This window comes from Rhinopithecus roxellana, chromosome 12 (genome assembly GCF_007565055.1).
Source record: "Rhinopithecus roxellana isolate Shanxi Qingling chromosome 12, ASM756505v1, whole genome shotgun sequence".
Taxonomy (NCBI): Eukaryota; Metazoa; Chordata; class Mammalia; order Primates; family Cercopithecidae; genus Rhinopithecus; species Rhinopithecus roxellana.
The window spans coordinates 93,664,766-93,679,357 of record NC_044560.1 but is presented as its reverse complement, the minus strand read 5'-3'; the positions used below and the strand labels follow the sequence as shown (position 1 = coordinate 93,679,357).

Below are 14,592 nucleotides of genomic sequence, written 5' to 3'. Positions count from 1 at the left end.
GTTAAGCAACTTGCTTAACATTACACAACTAGTAAAAGGTATGACTGGGATGTGAACCTAGGTCTGTTTACACTGAGTCAGAGATGTAAAAATAGCTTCTGTTTTACCAAAAGAACAGTTTTCCAAATGTATTCCTCTATGGAAGAAGGAGAGAGAGTAAAGTGAGGGCAGGTGGAAAGGATATTCTACAAAGAGGGAATAACACGAGTAATACAGGAGGTAGCACAGAACAAAGGAGATGACATAGGAGGGAACACTGAGTAGTTCAGAAACTACATATAGTCTAATACTGCCTGGTCTGTAGTGCAGAGAATTAGGGAAGTGTGGGATATGAGCTGGATACATAGGCAGAAGCCAAACCAGAAAGACCTTATTTGCTACACAAGAGAGCTCAGAATTTATTATGTAAACAGGGGCTTCCAAACTGTATTTTGTGAACCTCAAAGTTCTGAAGAGGTACTTCAGGTGTTCTGAAAACATTTGACTTAATTGCTATTTGAAAAAAAAATAACTATTTTTGGAATAGCACACATAGTGAAATATATTGCTCCAAATTTAAATAATATCGGACTACCAAATCTATTAACTTGTATAGTCAGGTGAGTTTCTGCCATGTTTGTGAAGATACTTGAAAACTATAGCTTTCTGGGGTTGGGCACAGTGGCTCACACCTATACAACACTTGGGAGGCTGAGGCATAAGGATTGCTTGAGGCCAGGAGTTTGAGACCAGCCTGGGCAAGTAAAATCCCCTTCTCTACAAAAGATTTAAAAATTAGCCAACTGTGGCACTACATTCCTACAGTCCTAGCTACTCATGAGACTGAGGCAGGAGGATCACTTGAACCCAGGAACTCAGTGAGTGAGTGATGATCATGCCACTGTACTCCAATCTGGGCAACAGAGTGAAACCCTATCTCTAAAAAAAAGAAAGAAAGAAAAAAAAAGAAAATTGTAGCTAGTTGTAGCTTTCCAATAGTCCTCTTAAACCAGTAATATTTCTAAAATTGTATTGGCTGTAACTTTTCTTGAGATCTCTCTACCAGATTAACAGTTTTACTTTCTTAGTCTATTTCTAAGTCTCTTTCTAAGTCTGGTTAGCATAGATTTAAAAAAAAAAACAAAACTTTTTTTACTGATGGAAGATTTCATATATATACAAAAGTAGCTAGAACAGAGTTATGGTAATACCTACATCCGTTACCCAGCTTTTAACAATCACCAACTCACGGTAATCTTGTTTCACTTATACCCTTACCTATTATATTAATTTTCTAATGTTGTATAACAAATTACCACAAACCTAGTGGCTTACAACAGCATCCATCTACTAGTTCACAGTTCTCTAGGTCAGGAGTCTGGGCATGGTGTGCCTGGGTTCTGTGATCAAAGTCTTACAAGGCTGAAATCAGGGTGTTGGCCAAGGTATGTTTCTCTCTGAAGGCTCTGGAGAAGATTCAGCTTGTTAGCTGAATTCAGTCCTTGAGGGTGTAAGACTGAGGTCCCCACCTCCTTGCTGACTGTCAGTTGGAGGTCTCTCTTGGCTCTTGGAGGCTGCCTGCATTCTTTGTCACATGATCTCCTCCATCTTCAAAGTCATTATTTCTTTTTTTAAGTCATTAATGAAGAGTCTCCCTCATGTTAAATCCCTCATGCACTTCAAATCTTTTTTGCCAGGAAATGTCCTGACTCTTTCAAGAGCTCACCTGATTAGACCAGGCTCATGCAAGATAATCTCTCTTCTTTAAAGTCAGTTGGTTTGGGACCATAACTACACTTACAAAATCTCTTCACAGCAGCATCTAGATTGCATTTTGTTGAATCACTGGGAAAAGATGTGTATATACCAGGGGTGGGGCTCTTGGAAGCCACCTTAGATTTTCACCTAATATGCTTATTTCCCCCGGTTCTTATATTTTTAACAGCTTTATTGAGGTACAGTTTACATACCTTAAAAATTACCTATTTCAAGTGGACAATTCAGTGGTTTTTAGTATATCTACAGGTATGCCACTATCACAATCTAATTTTAGAACATTTCCATCACCCTATTAAGAAAATCATACCCACTTAGTCAATCCCAGTTCTCATCCCTAGCCCTAGACAACCACTAATCTACTTTCCTTTTTTTTTTTTTTTTTTTTAGACAGGGTATCACTATGTTGCTCAGGTTGGACTCAAACTCATAGGCTAGGTGATTCTTCTGCCTCAGCCTCCCAAGTGGCAAGTAGTTTGGGACATAGGCATGTGCTACTGTGCCCAGCTATGCCAATCTACTTCCTATCTCTATAGGATTGCCTTTTATGTACATTTCATCTCAATGGAATCACACAATACATGATCTTTTGCGTCTGACTTTTTTCACTTAGCTTGTTTTTGAGATTCATCCATGTAGCAGGTATAAGTACTTCCTTCCTTTTTACTGGCAGATAGTATTCTATCATATGAGTGTCAGGAGTCCTCAAGATCACCCCCAGATTTGGTGATGTGCTAAGAGGACTCACAAGACTCAACATATGTTCATACTCAAAGCTAAGATTTCCTACAGCAAAAAGATGAAGCAAAATCAAAAAGATGAAGCAAAGGGAAAGAATGCACAGGGCAAAGGCCAGAAGAAACCAGGAACAAGCTTCCAAGAGTCTGCTCCCAGTGGAGTCACACAGGATATGTCTCCAGCAGTGAACTGTGACAATACATGTAAAATGTTGTCTACCTGGGAAGCTCATGAAAGACTCAGCACCTAAGATTTTGTTGAGGGCTGGTCACACACACACTTTCTGCCTAGCATATACCAAGACTCTTAAAGGAAAGCAGGTATTCTGCATGGACCACATTGTATAAACAGCTTAGGCACAGTGAGCCACTATTGGTTAAGGAATGGTGGAAACCCTCCCAAAATTCAAGTTCTCAGATGTCAACCAGATGTTTGTGACTGTTATAGCAGTCCTTTCTCTAAGGATAGCAGTGTTGGATGTGCTGTTAGCTACTTTCTGCCCAGTATGGATATACTGCATTTTGTTTATCAGTTCACCAATTGACATTTGGGTTGTTTCTAACTCTTGGCTATTGTAACTAATAGTGCTATGAACATTTACATACAAGTCTGTGTTTCTCCTGGGTAGATAGCTAGGGATGGAATTTCTGGGTTGTGTTTAATATTTTGAGAAACTGTTAAATGTTTTCCAAAGTATCTTCACTATCTTACCTTCTTACCAGCAATGTATAAGGGTTTTAATGTTTCCACATCCTTGACAACAATTGTCACTGTCTGTCTTTTTTAGCACAGCCATTCTAGTGGGTATGAAGTAGACTCTCACTGTGGTTTTGCTTTGCACTTCCCTAATAATTAATGGTATCGAACATCATTTTTTAATCAACAAATAATAATTGTATACATTTATGGGGTACGATGTAATGTTTTGATATATGTTTATATTGTGGGATGATTAAATCAAGTTCATTAACACATCTACGATGTCACATACTTATCAATTTTTGTGATGGGAGATGCTGAGCATCTTTTCATGTGCCTGTTGGTCATTCACATATTTTCTCCCTGGAAATCTCTTTTCAAATCCTTTGCCCGTTTTTTTTTCTTTAAGACAGGGTCTCACTCTGTCACCCAGGCTGGAAAGCAGTAACAATCATCACCCACTGCAGCTTCAAATTCCTGGGCTCAAGCCATCCTTCCACCTCAGCCTCCCAAGTAGCTAGGACTACAGGCGCATGTCACCACGCCCAGTTCCTTTGCTCATTTTTAAATTGGGCTGTCTTTTAATTATTAAGTTGTAAGAATTTGTTACATATTCTGGATGTAAGATCCATATCAAACACATGATTCACAAATATTTTCTTCTAGTCTGTGAGTTGTCTTTTCACTTTCTGATGGTATGTTTTGAAGTGTAAAGGTTTTAAATTTTGATTTAGTCCAATGTATTAGTTTTTCTCTTCACTTTTGCTTTTGGTGTCATATTTAATGTATCACTGCTTAACCCAAGATCATGAAGATGTATTCCTTGTTTTCTTCTAATAGTTTTATAGTTTTAACTTACATTTAGCTCTGCAATCCATTTTGAATTAATTTTTGTGTAGCTGTAAGGTAGAGACCTGTATTATTTTGAAGCAAATCCTAGACTCCATTTCATTCACTTATGAATGTTTCACTATATATCTCTAAAAAATAAGAACTATTTTTAAACAAAAAATTAATTTAACAAAAATTTAACAATAATTCTTTAATTCATATGTCTAGCAAGTGTTCAAATTTCAAATTGTTTTATAAATGTTAAAAATTTGAATCAGGATTCAATAAAGGCCACACATTATAATTAGTTAATAAGTCTCTTAAATCTTTAAAAATTCATCTTTTTTCTTGATATTCATTTGTCAAGGAATAAATATTTTATATGAATTCTTTTTCATTCTTGAAAAAATTATTGAAAACATTTTTCATTTTCATCCAAATTTTATGATGTGATAGCGAGCTAAAGAATAAACTAAAGAGAGCTAAAGGGATTTATTTTAAAAAGAGTTTGTTGAAAGAAATAAGCTAATACTTGGGAAACACTGTCATATTACACATGTCTAGCTACAAATTCTGCTGTAAGTGGATGACTCAGGAAGTTACAGATGGTGCACACATTGATACTGCACACTACATTCCAAAAGGACTTGCTAATTCAGCTTCCCAAAAGTCCTAACAGACTCACTGTAGAGGTGGCTTTCAATTGATACGTTTGGGATTTACCCTATAGCGCAACTGCTGATAGAAGAGATTGCTATGTGATTGTGTTCTGTTGTGTCCAAATATAACCACTAAGGGTATTGAATATCCTGCTTTTCCTTTTTCCTCTTGTATTGCAAGCAGCAAATATTGCTTCTCATCACACTCATGTGGCCAAATTTATTTTCTTTTTAAGTTGTGTTTACTGAGAAATAAATTGCATACAGTAAAATTCACCCTTTTAAGTGTATCGTTTGATGAATTCTGACAAATATGTACAATTGTATATCCACCAACCCAAACAGGATATGGAACATTTCCATCATTCTGAAAAGTTATCTGTGTCCACTGTTTAAAATGTATTTATAAAAAATTTACATCCTGATATTCTGTTTTTTTATTATTTGTTATTAATCACACAGTTTGGCGTAATCATTATTGTTTTATACATTTAACATTTTTAGTGTTTATGATTCTAAAGTAACCTATATATTGCATTTGTAAAAGAATCAGTCACGGAATAAAAATATAGAAAGGAGATAATTATAATTTTAAAATTTTATACTAAATTCTAGATAAAGCAAAGATGTAAATATAAACAATAAAAGTACCCCCCCCCCAAAACCAGGGTAAATATCTTCAATAATCTTGTAGTGAAGAAAAGGCTTTAAACATGAAAACTCAGAAGGCATAAAGAATAATTCACTTAAACCCAACTTGATCAATATTAGCATTTATGGGAAAAAAAAATAACAACAACATAACATTTATAACCAACAAAAGGCTGATATCCACAATATATAAAGAACTCCCACAAATAAATAAAATAGGAAAAATATACAAGAGACTAGAGCAGGAACTTCACAAAGTTGTATATCCAAATGAGTAACAACAACAACAAACATACGAAAAGATTTTCAACTTAATTAGCAGTCAGGGAATACCAATTAAAGCAACACTTAAATACCACTATGCACTCAACACAAAAGGTGAAGTGAATAAGACTGATAGTACCAAGTATTGAAAACCAAGGTGGAGGAACTAAAATCTCACATACAACTGAAGAAAGCTTAAATTAGTATAACTACCTTGGAAGACCAAAGTAGAACCTGCCCATAACCCTTGGATTCAGTAATTCTACTCTTACCACAATCAGAAATGTGTAATAAGCACACTGAGACATATACCAAAATGTTTATAGCAGCAATATTCATAATAGACCAAAATTGACAACACAATTGTCCATCAGTAGAACGGATAGATTGTAGTATGTTTATTAATGAAATATTATAAACAGCAGAGTGAACAAACAACTGCTACATATAACAAAATGAATGAATCTTGTAAGACTGAGCAGGAGAAGCAAACCATAGAAGGCATACTGCATGTAGTCAAACACAGAAACTGCATTCAAAGTCAGGACAGGAGGAGGAGGATGTAGAGAAAGAGAGAAGGAACACAGCAGGCTTCTGAGAGCCTGGCAATTTCTTGTGGTGAGTGGTAAACACTTATGAGTTGTGAACTTTTGGTAGATATGTTTGGGCTTTGACAAAAATTCCTAGCATGGTAGAAAATGAGGCTGTTCATCACTTTCATGTGTTTATCTTAAAGACTTTTTTCTCAGTGTTTTTTTTTTCTCATACCCTGAGATGAGATCAGTACAGTTAAAGCATGATCAGAAATGGTCATCTGAAACCACAGCTTACCTAATTTACACTGTTCTTTCTCCTTCACTTGTAGTTCGTCAGTGAGTCTTTGAATCTCTTCATGGGCCACCCCTAACTTCTTTGCTACTTGTTCCATTCCTTTTCCTAGGTAGTTTTGTGATGTTTTGTCTTTTTCCAGGTCTTCATTATGAGACTGAAATAAAACTTCTATTAGTAATAAAACAAAGAGCAAATGTACTCTCATGACATTTTGCTATTTTCTATTAATGTTTTAAAGAAAATTAGCAAACAATATCTATGTGTATTTCCCTGTGTGTGTGTGTGTGTGTGTATTTCTTTTCTTAGGTTGAACCAAATAAAACTGGTAATATTTGATTGTTTTTACTTATAAACATGAGGTTTCATATGGTTCAACCTAACATCCAAGAGATATGAGCGTATTATTATATTTCTTTGCAGTATTTTTTATTCATGTACTTTTTACATAGTCATAATACTAATACATGTACAAGTTTCTGTCTGGCTTTTTAAATTTAACATTATACAGGAACACTTCTCTGTAAATTCCTGTACAGGTTTTGTAATGATAATTTTTTTTTTTTTTTTTTTTGAGATGGAGCCTCGCCCGGTCACCCAGGTTAGAGTGCAATGATGCAATCTCAGCTTACTGTAACCTCCGCCTCCCAGGTTCAAGTGATTCTCCTGCCTCAGACTCCCAAGTAGCTGGGATTACAGGCACGCACCACCACGACCAGCTCATTTTTTGTATCTTTAGTAGAGATGGGATTTCACTATGTTAGCCAAGCTGATCTCGAACTCCTGACCTCATGATCTGCCCACCTTGGCCTTCCAAAGTGCTGGGATTACAGGCATGAGCCACCGCGCCCAGCTTGTAATGATAATTTTTAAAGGCTATATTGTGTTCCAGCATGGCTATAATATTATTTCTGTCTCACTTAAAAATTTGGATAGCTTCCGATTTTTGCTATTGAAAATAATACTGTGATGTACAGTTTAATCTTGGGTTACCTCCCATGCTTAAATTCATAGTGTACACTTTATTCACCAGACTTACCTATTAATAACATTTCTCTAGATCAAAAACATTAAATTCCATGAACAGAATTGAATATATTTAAAATAATGTGCTATATACTCTAAAGAACTCCTTAAAAGGTGAACTACAAACATATTTGTAAATAAAAAATATGTATAGTCCCAAGGTGATTTTTTTTTTTTTTGAGATAGGGTTTTGCTCTGTCACCCAGGCTGGAGTGCAGTGACATAATCTCACTTCACTGCAACCTACACCTCCCAAATTCAAGCGATTCTCCTGCCTCAGTCTCCCGAGTAGCTGGGATTACAAGTGTGCATCATGATGCCTGGCTAATTTATGTATTTTTTAGTAAAGACAGAGTTTCACCATGTTGGCCAGACAGGTCTTGAACTCCTGACCTCTGGTGATCTGTCTGCCTCGGGCTCCCAATACAATAAAAATCAGCTATGATGTTAAATGAGTGATTTTTTCCTCCTCAAATTTTTGTGATGTGTTCATAATACTTTTATGCATAATTTGATAATTTTTACAACATGACTCTTTTTTTTTTAAAGAGATGAGGTCATGCTCTGTCACCCAGGCTAGAGTGCAGTGGTGCGACCATAGCTCACTGCAGCCTCCAACTCCTGGGCTCAAGCAATCCTCCCACCTCAGCCTCCCAGGCAACTGGGACTACAGGCACATACCACCACATCCAGCTAAATTTTTTTATTTTTCATAGAAACTGAGTCTCACTATGTTGCCCAGGCTGGTCTTGAACTCCTGGCCTCAGGTCATCCTCCAGTTTTGGTCTCCCAAAGTGCTGGGATTATAGGCATGAGCCACCACATCTGGCCATGAATCTATACATTTTCATATATTCAAACAAAATACGTCCAAGGTAAAAGCTGATTTGTAATTAGCCACAATTATGAAGCAAAGGATTATAATTTCTTTTTTTACCTCACTTAGATTTTTTTAGACTGTTACACAGGTTCTTTTTTTGTTGTTGTTGAAACGGAGTCTCGCTCTGTCGCCCAGGCTGGAGTGCAGTGGCGCGATCTCGGCTCACTGCAAGCTCCGCCTCCCGGGTTCACGCCATTCTCCTGCCTCAGCCTCCTGAGTAGCTGGGACTACAGGTCCCCGCCGCCACTCCCGGCTAATTTTTTTTTTTTTTTTTTTTTTTTTTTTTTTTTTTTGTATTTTTAGTAGAGACAGGGTTTCACTGTGTTAGCCAGGATGGTCTTGATCTCCTGACCTCGTGATCCGCCCACCTCGGCCTCCCAAAGTGCTGGGATTACAGGCTTGAGCCACTGCGCCCGGCCTGTTACACAGGTTCTTGATGTTCTCTTTGTAGAGACTGGTGGATTTGTTCCAATTTCTTCTTAACGAAATTCAACATATAAATGAAATGTACATAAATCAGTCTTCATGAACAAAAATGTCATTTTGGCTGGGTATGGTGGCTTACCTGTAATCCCAGCATTTTGGGAGGCCAAGACAGGAGGATTACTTGAGCCCAGGAGGTTGAGGCTGCAGTGAGAGGAGATCATGCTACTGCACTCCAGCACTCCAACCTGGACAAGAAAAACACAGAGAGAGAAAATGTTTAACTCTTCAACTAAAGTATAAAAATGAATGATAAATTTTAGCAAGATTGCTAGATATAAGGTCAATATATAAAAATAATTATAATTTAAAATACCAGTGACAAATAAGTAGAAAATTAATTTTTTAAAAAAGATAGCATTCATTAATAGCATCTAAAAATATGAAGTACCTTGGAATAAATCTAAGAAAAATGTGCAAGATCTTTGAGGGGAAAATTATAAAAATTTACCTATATACATTAGTAACTTAATAGATATTTCATAATCACAGATATCTAGCAAACAATTTGAGTTTATATATGGCATGAGATAAATTTATTGCAAGGTCTAAAATTTCATGTATGGACTTGACATCTTTCAGCCTCACAGAAGCCCCAAAAAAGCCTAGCCATCAGTTACTTGGCTAGCACCAGAGATGTCCCCCATCCAGAGAGAAAGAGTCTCCATCTGACCAGTTCCTCTATCAGCCGGAGCAGCTGTACTCCACCCAGTCCTCAAACTAATGGGTTTCACTTTCCTGCCAGCCCACGGAATTTTTCAGACAAGCCAATCACATATTCCCAGGGGAACCAGGAGGCACCTCATCTTCTTGTCACTACAAAGCCTGCCTCCCATACCCTCTACGAGTTCATTTTATTCCTGAGAGTAACCCCTTGTGGTCCTGCATAGCATAGCATATCTATCCTCTTCCCATAGGCTGTGAGTATATGTGACTAATAAACTGTTATCAGTCTCATCTCTGTCCAGTGTCAGGTGTCATGTATTTGGCTATCTTGTGGTATTGAGGGCAGGCATTCCTCACCAATGGGAAACAGAACTTTGATCAGGATTTGGGGGGCTTTTTTTTTTTTTTTTTTTTTTTTAGCATATGTCTACATCTAATTGTTCCAGCATCATTTGTTGAAAAGGTTATCCTTTTCTCATTGAATTACCTTGTCACCTTTGTTGAAAATCTGTTGATGGTGTACTTGTGGGCTTATCTCTGAACTCTCTATTGAGAGTTCCATTGATCTATAGATCTATCTGAATGCCAAGAATGCATTTTCTTTTTTTGAGATGGAGTCTCACTCTTTAGCCCAGGCTGGAGTGCAATGGTACAATCTCGGCTCACTGCAAACTCCACCTCCCATATTCAAGCGATTCTCCTGCCTCAGCCTCCTAAATAGCTAGGATTACAGGCGCTCACAACCACGCCTGACTAATTTTTGTCTTTTTAGTATAGACGGGGTTTCACTGTGTTTGCCAGGCTGGTCGTGAACTGCTGCCCTCCGTTGATCTGCCCACCTTGGCCTCCCAAAGTGCTGGGATTACAGGTGTGAAACATTGCATCCAGCCCAAGAGTATATTTTATTGATTGCTACAGCTTTATGGTTAAGTCTCGATACCAGGAAGTGTTAGTCCTCCAACTTTGTTCTTTTTCAGTTTTTTGACTAGTCTAGGACCTTGCATGTCCACATCAATTTTAGAATCAGTTTGTCAGTTTCTACACATAAAAAAGTGACTCTGCTAATTATTTTATGCTCAGGCTCTTTACAACATTAGTTAAAACAAAATATTAGCTTTAAGCAAATTGGGAATGTAACACAAATGTTACAGGCCATATTTTATCATAAAATGAGTATCTGCGTTTTTTTTTTTTTTTTTTTTTTTTTTGGTTTTTGTTTTGTTTTGTTTTGTTCTGTTGTTTGAGACAGGGTCTCACTCCATTCCCCAGGCTGGAGTGCAGTGATGCAATCATGGCTCACCACAGCCTTGACCTCCCAGGCTCAGGTGATCCTCCCACCTCTGCCTCCCGAGTAACTGAGACTACAGGTGCATGCCACCATGCCTGGTTAATTTTTGTACTTTTTGTAGAGATGGGGTTTCGCCATGTTGCCCCGGTTGGTCTCAAATTCCTAGGCCCAAGCAATATACCTCCCTTGGCCTCCCAAAGTGCTGGGATTACAGGCGTGAGCCACCATGCATGGCTGGAGAATCTGTGTTGATTCTTTCTGGCTACTATTGGAAAACTATGATCTAAAAGTGATTGAGTAGATGGCATTAGAGTCATCCAAGATTTCATCCACCATTCTCAATCTCAAGTTTTACAGATTCCTTTTCATTAATAACTTAGTTCATCTTCCCTTCACCATTTACACTCTGAGCCTTGTTTTCGTTCTCCTTCTTTGATTATTACTGCAAAACTACCCCTAAGTTTCCCACTTCCAATCTGGTCCCTATGTAATCCATCCCCCTACTGTTGCTAGAGTAATTTTTCTAAAACATGAATCAGATCATGTTAACTGCCCTCTTAAAATGATTTAGTGATTCTCCAGATCTTTTATAACAAAGTCAATAATTCATATATTCAAAAATATTTTTATGCCTTTAGCATAATCCAAGAACATCAAGCATAGCCCAGGTGTCAAATCCAAATGCCTTAGTTTAGCATACGGTTTCACCATGATGTGGTTCCTGAAAATATCTCCAGCCACATTTCTTCTTAGCATTCACTCACGTGAACCAGTATGTATTATCGACTCTGTTCCCTTTGCCAGGAATGCCTTTCCCAGCTTCTTAATCTAGCTAGCACCTTTCAAAACACAACTCAATACAATCTCCTTTGGAAGCCTTTTCTGGTCACCCTACCCATCATGTCTATCTCATCACCTCCCCTGAATTTTCCTAGTGTTCTGTGCTTTCCCTTAGCACAGGACTATCCACACTGAACTACAACCACTGGCTTATCTCTTTCCTTCATAGTTTACAGATTTATTGCAAGTTCAGATTAAGTCTAATTTGAAGAATGTGGGATGAATAGGATTCATGTACAAACTGAGGCTTACTGGTAGTCCAAATCATTAACATGCTAGGGAAAATTGTATAGGAACTTCTGCATTATAATGACATCATTCTCCTATTATCAATCATCACGAGCTAATTTATATTGCAAAAACACATGGCCTGTAATCCCAGCACTTTGGGAAGCCGAGGCAAGCGGATCATGAGGTCAAGAGATCAAGACCATCCTGGCCAACATAGTGAAACCCCGTCTTTACTAAAAATACAAAAATTAGCCAGGCATGGTGGCATGCATCTGTAGTCCCAGCTACTAGGGAGGCTGAGGCAGGAGAATCCCTTGAAGCCGGGAGGCAGAGGTTGCAGTGAGCCAAGATTGTGCCACCGCGTTCCAGCCTGGGTGAAAGAGTGAGACTCTGTCTCAAAAAAACAAAAAAACAAAACAAAGAAAAACACATGTTGGCAGAAGGACATACAGCATCTTCTGTTTTTTGCAGTGTGGCAGATTAGAACCCTTGAACAACCTTCCTACTGAGAATTACCAGAAATGCTGGAAGAAATTTTCCAGAAGCTTTGTAGAGGAAAAAAAAAAAGTTGGAATTAAAGAAAACTCTTAAAATGCAACCATTATGCAAACAAAGATATAATATAAACTTTAAATCATCAGAAGAAAATTCAGTCTACCCAGTAGAAAGCCAAGAAAGAAAAAAATGAGGGTACAATACATATGTAACATGTCCTATGATTAACTCAATTTTCTCTGCACCTGAGGCAAAAAAAAAAACTTCCATCTTATAAAAGGAATTTCTAAAGGGAAAAAGGAAAATGATCCCGAATGGAATATCTGAGATGCAAGGAAAAATGCTGAGGTAAAGAAAATAATAAATGTGTGGTAAATATAATCACTGACCATATATAATAATATGTATAATAATAGCACCTAATATTGTAATCTTTTTTTTTTTTGAGACGGAGTTTCACTCTTGTTGCCCAGGCTGGAGTACAATGGCACGATCTCTGCTCACCACAACCTCTGCCTCCCAGGTTCAAGAAATTCTCCTGCCTCAGCCTCCCAAGTAGCTGGGAGTACAGGCATGCACCACCACGCCAGGCTAATTTTGTATTTTTAGTAGAGACAGGGTTTTTCCATGTTGGTCAAGCTCGTCTCATACTTACCACCTCCGGTGGTACGCCCGCCTCAGCCTCCCAAAGTGCTGGGATTATAGGCGTAAGCCACCACGCCCGGCCTAATAGCACCTAAGTGTGTAGTTACACAAATATAGAATATTCTAAAGGGGTTCTACCTGTATTTTTCTTTGAAGTTTTGAAGTACTTAATATTTTCTAAGTCCTTAATATGCTAGTGAAGGAGTTAAAAATATACCACTCTGGTGTATTGACTATTTTGAGTTAAACACACTTGAAAAACAGCAGGTGCAAGATCATTCTGATCTTCCTTCTATTTCTTAAAAGCAGGAGATGAAATTCCCATGTTGAAAAATGTCCTCCCTTTGCTAGAAGGAAAGCAACACTCTTATAATTAAGGATGGGAAGTTGAGGCCAAGAGAATTCTGTACAGACCTTGTTAAAGTAACTCTTTTATCTTTTCAGCCTTTCCATATATTTAGTTGTTTTTCACAACTTACTATTATCTGTCCAACTCAGTATATGAGAGATTGATTCTAATTGCTTCTTTGGGTCTTCATTTCCATTTATTTCCAATTTAAATATGTTTGTATGCTTTTCTCCTGTTAATCTGTCTTATATCAACTTAATTCTCAGGCCCAGCTGGGGGAAAAAAAAAAAAACAAAAAACCTAAAGAGGAAGAGGTAAAGTTTTGCCTCCCCTAAACTAGGTACTTTACAAGCCAGGTACTGTGAGAGACACAAATCACTAAAACTAGGACATGATCTCTACTCCAGAGGAGCTGACACAGATTATAATATAGAGTGGTAAGTGCTATAATAAACACTAAAAAAAAAAAAAAAAAAAAAAATCCCCTGCACTCTCACACACATTTCAGACTATTTCAGAACACATACTTTTTAAAAAGACAGGCAGAAAATACACCTGAAACATTAGAAGTATCATACTTTTCTTGGGGTAGAAGATATAATTTTTTCCTTCTTTATACTTGTATGCATTTCTCAAATTTTATATAATATGTTAATTTCTAGAATTACGGAAGTTTAAAATGACATTCCCACAAAAGGAAAAACAACTCTGTTTGACTTGGAGCTCTTTAAACTCATGTCTAAGTTATTTATTTTCCTTTTCATCATAACCATGAGAAAATGCTTCTCTTCCCTCTGTTAGGTTACAAATATAGTTTGCATAATTTTCCACCTAAAAATAACACATTTTCTTACTTTGAGTCCATGGCTCATATTTTAATCCACATTAAAGGTCCAGGAAGTAAAAGAGCAATTAAGAGATCACCATTCTATCATGACTATAATCTGAGAAATCAATGGAAAACTCAGCTTTCCTCAAGTGTTGGCATCTGGCTCTAAACTTCTTTCCAGCTGTCTTACATTATCATACACTATGTTTCCCACAGGTATGATGATACGTAGCCACAAATTTCTGGGACAGTCCCAATCTCTAATATTTTTTTCTATCAACATACCAGGTTTCAAATCAAGTCTCCCTATCTGTGGTTTAGGAAATATGGTCATGATATCCATGAACAGAGAAAAATCTACATAATAATTAGGTTTATACTGCTATGCTGAAAACTGATGGCTAAGATGATTAAATGTTAACAGGAAATTACATT

At 37.2% G+C, this 14,592-nt stretch overlaps 1 protein-coding gene across 1 annotated transcript in view; it reads right to left on the bottom strand.

Moving 5' to 3' along the window:
- Window positions 1–14,592, bottom strand: part of CCDC30 (coiled-coil domain containing 30) — a 196,812-nt gene that overhangs the window by 169,959 nt on the left and 12,261 nt on the right. Inside the window, exon 3 of the mRNA XM_030942844.1 lies at window positions 6,429–6,582. Within this exon, the coding sequence (XP_030798704.1) occupies window positions 6,429–6,582 (154 nt within the window). The remainder of the gene's footprint in view (window positions 1–6,428; window positions 6,583–14,592) is intronic.